This window comes from Carassius carassius, chromosome 21 (assembly GCF_963082965.1).
Source record: "Carassius carassius chromosome 21, fCarCar2.1, whole genome shotgun sequence".
Taxonomy (NCBI): domain Eukaryota; kingdom Metazoa; phylum Chordata; class Actinopteri; order Cypriniformes; family Cyprinidae; genus Carassius; species Carassius carassius.
The window spans coordinates 13673830-13686014 of NC_081775.1; the positions used below are offsets into that span (position 1 = coordinate 13673830).

The following is a 12185-nucleotide window of genomic DNA, read 5'->3' on the forward strand; positions in this document are numbered from 1 at the left end:
ATGTCAATTCATATTTATTTCATGTTAAAATTAGTAATAAAGAGGAAGGGATTATCACGCTTGCGCTTAATGCTGCTGTCAGACCTGGGGCCTTTATACAGCGATCTGTTGTGCCATGTCAAAGAGCGTTAAAACAGCATTTACATCTGAATTTCCTAAAAAAAGTGAACCATTTAATCGGTACACATGCGTACCAAAATGAAAGACCCGTACCCGTAATATTCGGTACCAATATGTGTACCGTTACAACCCTAGTCCTCCCTCTCTGTATTTTTCACATCTATAAGGCAAGTATACACATAATTTTTGAGTTTGAAGCTCAAATTCACAGAGACCAAAATGGCAGATAGCCCATCCTGCCATTATTTTACAAAAGCACAAGTTTTTTTGTTATTGTGAGTGCACACAAATAAATGTGGAGTCTTTACGGATTCAAAATATGTATTCCTCTTATCTGTAAGACCAAAAAAGTATTATAAGCACAAGTGAATACATCGGTGCTTCCATCTGTCATGCAGTGAGCGCACAATGCTATTCAGCTTTCACCTTTCTGCATAGACACCTGAATAGCGCACATTTTTGTTAACATTAAATCAAGCGGCCACATAAAGTTGCTGCTACTAACATATTTCAGATGAAGCCATAACTTATGTTGTAATAATTCATACTATTGTCCTGTGAAAAATAAAAAGCAGCATTTAATAATCATGCCAACAATATAATATAATATATAATAAAGTATTAAAAGAATGGTTATTATTAAAGTGCCTGGCAAAAGTTTGGAAACATTACAATTATTAATGATTTTGATTAATGATTTTATGACAGCACTAAGCAATCTCAAATTCTTACCATTCATAAAAAGTCACCAGGTCAAGTAATACCGATTCTACTCGCACAGGCGCCTATAACATTTTTAACTGTTTTAACTCTTGTCATAATTGCTAATTAAATGTAGCCTAGTATATAAAACAATCATAAAATTGCCATTAGGAAAAAAATATCGATTACAAATGATTGATTATTGTCCAGCAGTGTATTTGATTTATTACAGCTAATTAAAAGTAATTAAAAAAGAAGATAATTCCTTGTAAAAAAAATAAAATAATAATTATAATTATTATTATTATTATTATTATTAATATTATATAGGCTACATACATAAAATTATTGTATTTGACATTTCTGTCACTTCTGAAATTATGGCTACACCCCTGGTGTGACAAAATGTTAGCTTATACATAATACTCTTTAAGCTCTTTTTTAAAAACTTGGCTTACATACATTTTTACGTATGCCATGTCGCATCATAAACTAGCATTTAACAATGGACAAAAGTTGTTTTTTTTATAACCTATGGTTCTCCAACCATAAATGCTTCTGTAATTTGCCCCCTGACTAAGCATTTAAAGAATTTAGTAGAAGCATTTAAATAACCCCATGAATGCACTTAAAGAATGCAGAATCGAATCGTTATAATCGAATCGAATCTAATTGAATTGTGAATTGAATCTAATTGAATCGTTCTAAATTTGCAAAAATCGTTCTTGAATCGAATCGAAAACCTATGAATCGTAATCGAATCGAATCGCTGCCTTGCCAAAGATTCACAGCCCTAATATACATATATATATATATATATGCGTGTGTGTGTGCGCTTTGGTAATTAAAATAAAATAAAACTAAATAGACATTAAGATGAACATTTTAAATCAGAAGCACTGACTGAAAGAATGTCAAGTAATACCGATTCTACTCGCACATGGCACCTATAACATTTTTAACTGTCCTGTAGATGGCACTGTGAGCTCAAGCAGCGCTCTCAGGACCATTCTGTCCATGATGTTTTAGAAAACAATCTTTTCGCTGTTTATTTAGTTAATTGCCTAAATATTTGTGCCATTTCAATCATCTTGCAGTAACCCACCCCCTCCAAAAAACAGAAAACCAACTCGTGTGTACGCAAATTACATAGGTCACACCTCAGAGGTCAGAAAATACGGAAATCCATATTTATACAGAAAAATCACATCCCTGAAGCTGTTAACGATCTGTCTGTCATGAACAACGTGACTTCGCCTGTGGATTTTCTTCTTCTTCGACTAAGTGACTAATACAATTTTGGTTGACCAAGCTTCTCGTCAACTAACGGTTAGTTGACTATTAGGGGGCAGCCCTACTGTGACATCAAATAAATATACTGCCAAAAGTACCGATTTATTTCAATCCTTTTGTATTTCAGGGATTTTATGGGGCTCTAAAGTTAGTTCTTAAGCAGTAGACGTACACAAACTAGGGCTGCACAATTATGACAAAAATCATAATTGTCAATTATTCCCTTGATATTGTAACTGCATGCCACAATTTTATATGAAAATAAACAAGCCTGAAACACTCTAAATGAAAAACGTTTTAGTGCTTTTATATAGTATTAAGCATCAAATGTCAACTATACATCGGATTGGTTTCTTCTTTAAATTATAAAAAAAGTAAAAATATGAATGGTATTATAATGTTATACTAAAACTAAAATTAAAATAATGGGAAAAACCCTTAAGATAACATGTATAAAGAAGAAAAAAAAATGCTTCTTAAGCACACAATAACATAAATGGACTTTAATAGATTGATTGCCGCTTTGAACCATTACGTAATTGTGGCATCCATAATTGTAATCGCAATTAGAAGTGTGATTAATTGTGCAGCCCTAACACAAACCTTCAGCCTCCTCTCTGTCTTCATCTTCGCTCTGACTGGAAGGCTGCGGCCACTCAAAACCCTCTGCGTAAGCACCAGTATACTTCTTCACCAGATCATCCAATGGCACTTCAGCTACAAGACACAAACTCACAGTTTATAACAGTTGCTCTGCTATATGAGTTTTCAGTGGCTGATAGCTGCTGTAATGCATACTGAAACCACACTGAAAACGGTATAAACTTAATTATTAGCCTGTGCACAAAATTCAATTGCATATTTAAATCCACTAAAAACATTTGAAAACATTATGAAATTATTAAATTGTATAAACAGATTTATATAACTGCATAATGTTACAATACAGGTGCATCTCAATAAATTAGAATGTCGTAGAAAAGTTCATTTATGTCAGTGATTCAACTCAAATTGTGAAACTTGTGTATTAAATAAATTCAGTGTACACAGACTGAAGTAGTTTAAGTCTTTGGTTCTTTTACTTGTAATGATTTTGGCTCACATTTAACAAAAACTCAAATTAGAATACTTTATAAGACCAATAAAAAAAAAAAACATTTTTAGTGAATTGTTAGCCTTCTGGAAAGTATGTTCATTTCCTGTAAATGTACTCAATACTTGGTAGGGGCTCCTTTTGCTTTAATTACTGCTTCAAGTCAGTGTGGCATGGAGGTGATCAGTTTGTGGCACTGCTGAGGTGGTATGGAAGCCCAGGTTTCTTTGACAGTGGCCTTCAGCTCATCTGCACTTTTTGGTCTCTTGTTTCTAATTTTTTACTCTTCACAATACCCCAGAGAATTTGCTGGCCAGTCAAGCACACCAACAGCATGGTCAATTAACCAACTTTTGGTGATTTTGGCAGTGTGGGTAGGTGCCAAATCCTGCTGGAAAATGAAATCATCATCTTCAAAAAGCTGGTCAGCAGAAGGAAGCATTAAGTGCTCCAAAATTTCTTGGTAAACGGGTGCAGTGACTTTGATTTTCAAAAAACACAATGGTCCAACACCAGCAGATGACTTTGCACCCCAAATCATCACAGACCGTGGAAACTTAACACTGGACTTCAAGCGACCTGGGCTATGAGCTTCTCCACCCTTCCTCCAGACTCTAGGACCTTGGTTTCCAAGTGAAATACAAAACTTGCTCTCATCTGAAAAGAGGACTTTGGACCACTGGGCAACAGTCCAGTTCATCTTCTCCTTAGCCCAGGTAAGATGCCTCTGACATTGTCTGTGGTTCAGGAGTGGCTTAACAAGAAGAATGCGACAACTGTAGCCAAATACACGTCTATATGCCTTGACCCCAGCCTCATTCCATTCCATATGAAGTTCACTCAAATTCTTGAATTGATTTTGCTTGACAATCCTCATAAGGCTGCGGTTCTCTCAGTTGGTTGTGCATCTTTTTCTTCCACACTTCTTCCTTCCACTCAACTTTCTGTTAACATGCTTGGATACAGCACTCTGTGAACAGTCAGCTTCTTTGGCAATGAATGTTTGTGGCTTACCCTCCTTGTGAAGGGTATCATTGATTGTCTTCTGGACAACTGTCAGATCAACAGTCTTCCCCATGTTTGTGTAGCCAAGTGAAACAAACTGAGAGACCATTTTGAAGGCTCAGGAAACCTTTGCAGGTGTTTTGAGTTGATTAGTTTATTGGCATGTCACCATATTCTAATTTGTTAGGATAGTGAATTGGTGGGTTTTTGTTAAATGTGAGCCAAAATCATCACAATTAAAACAGCCAAAGACTTAAACTACTTCAATCTGTGTGCATTGAATTTATTTCACAATTGACTATTTGTTTCACAATTTGAGTTTTACTGAATTACTGAAATAAATTAACTTTTCCACGACATTCTAATTTATTGAGATGCACCAGTATGTTTCAAATATTTTTGAGAAGGCATGATCAATAACCTTAAAAATGCCCCAAATCAGTATTATATAATTCAGTCTGTCTAAACATGTAACACACTATGCTCGTACATAGTCTGATTAGTGCAGGGCGGTTTGACCAAAAATTTATATTATATATAATTATAATATATAATTTATTATACCGGGTCTTTTCCGGTTTATGACGTTTTTTTTTTTTATGCATAATCAGGTGTACAATGCATTTTCTGCTGGTTGATATTCTTGTTACTCTTTTTCTTGTTTTAAACCTAGCCAAAAACCCATGTGACTGCGTTTCCATGTCAATCCATGTTAATTTTTCCCGCAAACAATTTGCTTCCACTTTAATTCAGCGCCTGCAGCACAGCAAAAAAAAAAACTCAGTATGTTAACAATCGCTGCACTGCTGCAGACGTACCGCTCCTTAAAACGCACTGACAATCTCGTGCAGCTGGACTGTGTGTGAAACAGGCGTTATAACGTAACACCAGAGCACTGCTGTGTTTACCCTCAGCACGCCTCGCAGTCGCTGCTTAGAAGTGCAACATTGTAAAGGGTCCGTCTGAAACGGTGTCGCGCGGCCGCGGCGCAGCATAACGTTCGTTCCCGAACACTGAGTAATTAAATACACCGGTATGGCGGTATATTCAAAATTAACATCGTAATGAAAATATACAACGGTTTTCGGTATGAAGCGGTTTACCGCCCAGCACTAAGTCTGATATATTAAAAAAATATTAAGGAGGAAAACTTATTTAAATTTATTACTGTTTAAAGACATGCCCATAAGTTTAAGATGTAAAACTTACCTTCTTTTGTTAGTTCGGCCAGTTCTGCTTTCTGATCAGCTCCCACCTCCACAGCCTCCTGCTCCTCTATTGTACTTTCCTCATCTTCAACAACAAAACAACATTAGATCAATCAGCAGCATACACGCAGAGAACGGTAAGGAAACTATGTATAAATGCACTATGTACCCTCTACATCCGACAGCGAGGTGCTTGACTTTCTCTTGCGGGATAGGCCAGTCTCCTGCTGAAAGGGAAAAAGGGGAAGACAAATTGTCAAGTACAATCAAAGGATGAGTGAAGCAGCAATGAGGAAGGATCTCAGAGAATTCATGGAGAAGATCTTACCCCTTTACTCTCTTTATCGGACTTCTCTCCAGAGGACTGGGTCACTTTAGCACACTGGCCTGTAGCAATACAAAGTCTCTTCTGAATTAATAAACCAAGTCTGAACATTCAGTTAAGACAAATCAGATAACATTAATTAATCTCACCTTTACTCACAGCCTTCTGCAAGCCAAGAACTTTTTGTCGTTTTTCATAGATCTCAAAATGCAGCTTGATTTCTACAACCTGTGGTAAGACAGAGAGAGAAAAAACACTCTTTATGAGGAACTAAGACAAACCTCCACATTTAGTGGAATAGCATTTGTCACTGTGAGATTTTTTCTAAATGTGAATACTAATTTATAATAAACATGATGCATTAATGAAACCAAACAAATGTGAATGTCAATGAGGGCTAAGCTTTTTTTGACTCATACAAAAGTTTTTACGTTTATTTTTCATTTATGTTCCGGTACTTAAGTACAAGTCAGTGTTGTTATTGCTAACTAAAACTAAAGTTAAAAACTATTAAATATAGGTTCTATTAACTGAAATAAAATGTAAACATAAAAAAATGAATGTGGCCTTGGCCTTGGCAAGTTACTAAAATGACTAAGTTGAAGTACTAAAATTACTAAAACTAGAATAAAATCTATAATAAAATCCAACTCGGGTATTAATAAATAGTATTGTGATAAATACTAATATAATACTAAAATAATATTGGTATAAATGACGTCAATGTACCTGTTCAATATTGGACCAGAAGTAGTCAACCCCGCGGGCGATGGTGCTGGCAATGTGCCGCAGCCTCATCTCCTCCTCCCTCTTCTCACGTTCCTCCATCTTCTTCTGTTCAACATGGTAACGTGCACATGTGCGCACAAGCTGCAGAGAGAGACCATGTTTAACTTAAAATCAAAGTTGAATTTTAGCCTTCTCCATGTTGAACAGTCATTGGCACTAGATCATGTGGACAAAACATTACATCTGACCTTTACATATAATCATATATTTACATTTAATGTGCATATAATCAGTTTCTAATATAATAGACTGAGTGCGAGTCTTCTCACCTTCTTGGCAGCAGCCATCTTCCAGCGCCTTTCCTGGGCAAAGTCAGCCGCCATCCACTGCATCTCCTCCAGCAGGTAGTCCCAGTGGGATTTGGGCCTGCAGGCCTCCTGCAGCTTGGGTAAGCGGCTAGCTGACCACTGGCCTTCTTTACGGAGCTCTGCAATGCGCTGGTTCACATGACTCTCCTACAATAACACGTTACACTCTTGTGTGATATACTATAGGCAGCATATACTACAAAATGTGCTACTTTCATGCATACTAAAACAGGGTTTCTGCAGGGTTTAATCAGTCAAATGTAAGACTTTTTAAGACCTTTTTATGACTATTAGGATTTGAATTTATGACCTACACGAATTACGATAAATAACTTCAGTCATTAAATCTCCTTTCAAAAGTCTTTTTTTATTATTGACTTTCATTGAAAGTAACAAGTTTCATTATTTAAAGAGTTAATCTATTATTTCTTAAGATTAAGAAACTGAAGCCTTCGCCTTCTTTTTCTTGAGTATCAAAAACACAGGAACACTTAACAATTGTAACATTGTAAAGTAACATTGTAAATTAACAATTATTTTATGCCATTTCTTTCCAAAATAACAAGTGTTATTGGTGTTTGGTCACAGTATTCAACACCCACAGGCAGGGCCGTAGCTGGGGTCAGCAGGGCCCCGCTGAAGGTTGTACCAGTGGGCACTGTTTGAAATTTTTAATTTGTATGTTTGTTCATTTTTATTTATTTTTGCTATTTACACAGTTTACGTTTTTTTCAAGTTTGTAGGTGTCCAGGTACAGAAACCAAATAATTAAATGTAAAATAAATAGCACTGGATAGTCTTCAATGTAAAAATTAAATGTACAATCAAACCAAATTGTATTCAGACACCTTGAACATTTCTCACATTATTACAGTTTATTTGCTTTTGCTTCTAAAATGGTTATAAAATGACATGAATTTAGAGTTAAACTCTGTCAGAACAAATTCGTCTTGATAATGTCATAACTTATGATTACAATCAACCAAAACTACAGACAACTGTTATTATGACAATATTTACACAACTATCAATACTTTGTTGACCAATTACCAAGCAATGCTTAATTTTGTTCAGTCTGTGGTGTGAAAAAGTTGCATTAGCAATTCAGAAAAAAAACCACATAAGCAATGCATGGTGCTTTATAAGGTGCTGAATAATTTTTGGTCCCAATTTTATATATAGATAGATAGATAAAACATTTATATCTATCTATTTCACTAGTAGTTCACTGTATGAAGATTCTTGGGGTATAATATGTCACAGTTTGCTTATACTCACTTACATAAATGTATTAGTGTCCTGTACCTACTAGTAAAATATGTATATCAAAAATTATATCTGGAGTCTGGATAATTTTTGGTTTGACTGTGCATAAATTCTTGTTAAAACTAGAATGTAATGCAGTCAAGAGCAGTGAGTGATTTTTCTTTAATTTTCTTGGATTAACATTACAGCAGCTAGTAGCTAAATTAGGCGCGGTCACTTTAAAGGTGGGCGTACACGGTGCGATTTTTGCTGTCGTACGAGTTTGCATGCGTTTTTTTTCAATCGTGTGGAAATCGCGTATGCTCGTATGGTCGCGGATCGTATCATTTGCGATGAATTACGAGCCGAGCAGAGTGGCTTACGAGCACTTCCCGACCTCCCGATAATTTTTAAACATGTCTAAAAAGTTCGTGAGCTATCGGTTTGATTTCGTGACGTGTGCGTGGTTGAACGAGCCGATTTGTTGATTTATCTGAAGTTTACCAATCACGAACTAGGAAAACCACAGAAGAAGAAAGACGAAGATGGCAGCGCCACGCGAATGTGGACTATTGACCAGGAGGATAAACTCGCTGAACTCTGACAGGAACAGCGAGCGCTGTATGATGTTTCTAGCAACGTGTACCATGCCTTTTTAGTTCTCTCTCTCTCTCACACACGCATATGTAGTTTACAGGGACTCTCCATAGACGTAACGGTATTCTATATTGTATATCCCCATACACCTCCATCCATTACGGAAAATGCATGTTTATAATTTCTATTAAACACCGTATAGTATTTTTTAAGCCATTTGGTTTACGAGGGCACAGGAATTGTCCTCACAAACCATGTTTACATTGTAATACCTATTTCAGATATTTATAAACCATATACAAGAACACACACACACACACACAGGGTGACCAAACGTCTCGGTTTCCGATTGCTGAAAAATAACCTGTACGTGTAGGAAACAGTCACGGCTTGTATCTATATTGTATATGCAGTTATGAGAGAGGGAGAGCAGTTATATTAGGTGCGTTCGACTTGAAGCAGCGCTGCACACAATGATCACCTGTATGACATCAAAGTACCGCGAGAGCGATTCGAATGCTTTGGATATGTGTGCTCTCTTATCGCTCCCGCGGTACTTTAATGTCATACAGTGATCCTTCTGTGCATGCAGCGGTGCTTCAAGTCGAACGCGTCTATCAACTTCGTGCGATTGCTTCTGGTTGTAAAATAAACTCACTCGTGCCGCGTGCGTGGACGTACGATCTTCCGACCATCCGAATTCGCACCGTGTACGCCCGCCTTAAGAGATGATGAACGCATTTTTTTCCTCAACTGTTTACTTTCACTTAAGAAATAACTGACAAATAACTGAAAAAAAAAAGTTTTTTCGAGCATACTTTCCAAGGCGGGGGTTTGTATGTATTTGTCGGCACAAGAGCAAAAAGAAGCAAATTCGGTGTACAAGCGTTTTGAGACGCCTTTCTCTGCGTGAGTCCTGAACACCAGAACACCGCGGTACTGAATTAGGCTCTTTCACATCCTTTTGTTTGTTCAAAACTGCGATTAGTATTTGTTCGTTCATGTGCAGGAGGGACTGTCCGTGATATGTGGCTCTCTCTCCGCACCGAACACAGCGCGCGATTAACCAGCTACTCAGTTCAGCTTTTCTGCGTCTTGTGTTTGGATGCTTGATACCGATTGTTAGCAACGGGCTTGAGCCAGCTACTAAACACGCCGTCTTCGAGCCATAGATCGTTAATGGTACATTTTCCCATTGTGATAGCCAGGATGATTTTAATTAAGCTAAGCAGTGACTCAGTATGATACAGTATGTTCGGAGTTCGCACGGGTTTCTGTGAAAGTCCTTCTGACAAGTCTGTATGCTGCCGCATGGACCTTGTAGTTCTGGAACGCTGTGATACCAGTGTGATACCACCCAGATTCCTCATACAGAACGGCAACAGGCGAAACAAATGAATGCCATTGCCGCTGCGAGCACATTTTGATGGAAGAACAAATTAATGGACTAGCATATCAATTTAAGACGTGGCTAAATGTTTTTTATGACCTTGTATGGAAAATCTGGACGTTTTTATGACTTTTTATGGCCTTAAATTCTTATTATTAAATTTATGACTTTTTATGGCACCGCGGAAACCCTGTAAAAGATCTTTTTTGCTTTAAATCTGAGAGTTCTCACCAGCTTGGCTTGTTCTGCTTGCTTGTCCTGGGAGCATTCCTGTGAATTCTGCCCAACTGGACTCTGACCCAAACCAGACATTTTCAGCCCGGTGGTGCCATTCGTGGTAGTGAGTTTGGACTGGGCAGCAGGAGAGAGGCTGGGGACAGTATTGGGGGTGCGGACCGGAACAGAAGGGTGTGGGGAGGAGAGGGAGGACGGGGATGTTAGAGGAGCAGGAGACATGGCAGGGTTGGAGAGAGAGTTGGACAGCAAACGCTGGGCAGGCTGGGAAGAATCTGATCCAGGACGCACAAGTGCCACAGTCTGAAAAAGAGAGAGGATAAACAGTAACAAAATATACTGTTGCAAGTAGGGCTGTGCAATTTATTGAATATTCATGATACAGTCATAATGATTTTGCTGTTGATATAAAGTTGAATATTGTAATGAATTTATTGCACTTTTTATTTGCCTATTATGTTTCCTAAAGAGCTTTATCAGAATTTTTTTTTATTCTTTCTATACAGCAGATTTTTTTAATAGTTTCTCTGACTCTGATTAAAACATCAGCTGCAAAAATGACTTGAGTTTGATTCATTTTTTGTAAATTAGTGGAAACCACCCAGTTAGTTCAAAATTCAACTGTTCATTTGCATAATCCCTCAAACATTCTTGGAAGTCTCTATGTGGCATGTATTTATGTACAAGTGTTCTGGTAAAAATGTGATAAAAAAAAGTGTTTAGTTATGTGTGTTTTTGGTCTAGTGTATTTAATTAAATAATTTGGCTAAACTCATTTTTTACATATATTTAATAAAAAGCCTTTAAGATAAGGTCACGACAATAAATGTTTTCTCGGTGGGAGAAGACACTTAACACAAAGTGAAAATATCAATAGAGACTTAAAAACTCAATTGTTCGTTTGCAAGACTCTGTGTGGCAATTTTGCTAAATGTATTTTATCCTTCTTTTTAATTTAGTGAAAAGTTTGGAAAACATGCTTTGATTGTTTGTTTATAGTTTTACAGGGGTTTTTTTCTGTAAAGATCAAGGAATATTATTTTATCTATATTGCCCAGTGTGTTTATTGCAACAGTATGTAAATCATTTTCCTTCTCCAAAGCAAGAGAATCCAAAAGCTAGAGAAAAGCTAGAAATGTGCCCATCTTAACATACTTTTATTAATATCATCATAAGCAGAACAAGCTTTTGTTAAATAAGGAAGACAAACTTGTCAATGTGGTTTTCTGTGGCATAGTCCTAAATGTATTTTAGCATACTCACTGCCTGTCCAGGCTGCATGACTGACTGCTGCATCTGCTGCTGCATCTGTAGGTGGAGTCCTGACTGCATCTGCTGAAGCTGTGCCTGCAGCTGGGCATGTGGGTTGACTGGAGCCAGCACGGCCCCAGCACCTGACACCTTTACCTGGAGCTGACCACCAGCCACCGGAGCCTGCTGGTCCACCACCATGGCCTGGCCCTGGGACAGGGAGAGAGGCAGGGCAGCCATAGGGAGCCCACCCTGGGGGAGGCGGCCTGGAAGCTGTGGGGGTGGCGTGTGGAGGCTGGCAGCGTTCTGGACCGGGGGACCTTTGGATGGGTCGTACTGTTGCTGGTTCTGTTTCTGCCCACCAATCTGGACTGTTTGTGGAGTCGGTGGCATCCCTCCTGTTATGGGGGTCAAGATGAAGGAAACAGAACAGAGAGAGGAAAGAGAGGAGAGAAAGACAGAGGGAAACGGGGAGCAAAGAAGAGTTCCATAGAAGGAGAAAATGAAGAATTGGAAACAAAATATATTGTCTTAGCTCATGTCTGTCTACAGAGACCATCAGACTGCATTCTCTGTCATTTTTTGTTGTTGTTATAAATATTTTTACAAGCACCGTAATGGGCCA

At 37.8% G+C, this 12185-nt stretch overlaps 1 protein-coding gene across 5 annotated transcripts in view; it reads right to left on the reverse strand.

Moving 5' to 3' along the window:
- The window catches only part of ep400 (E1A binding protein p400), a 53832-nt gene that overhangs the window by 34554 nt on the left and 7093 nt on the right, over positions 1-12185 (reverse strand). For all 5 annotated transcript variants that reach the window (XM_059503388.1, XM_059503391.1, XM_059503390.1 and 2 more), the window contains 9 exons: positions 11573-11958; positions 10307-10612; positions 6805-6990; positions 6476-6616; positions 5896-5974; positions 5750-5808; positions 5591-5648; positions 5423-5512; positions 2719-2832 (listed from right to left, as the gene is read on the reverse strand). In XM_059503388.1, the coding sequence (XP_059359371.1) occupies positions 2719-2832; positions 5423-5512; positions 5591-5648; positions 5750-5808; positions 5896-5974; positions 6476-6616; positions 6805-6990; positions 10307-10612; positions 11573-11958 (1419 nt within the window). The remainder of the gene's footprint in view (positions 1-2718; positions 2833-5422; positions 5513-5590; positions 5649-5749; positions 5809-5895; positions 5975-6475; positions 6617-6804; positions 6991-10306; positions 10613-11572; positions 11959-12185) is intronic.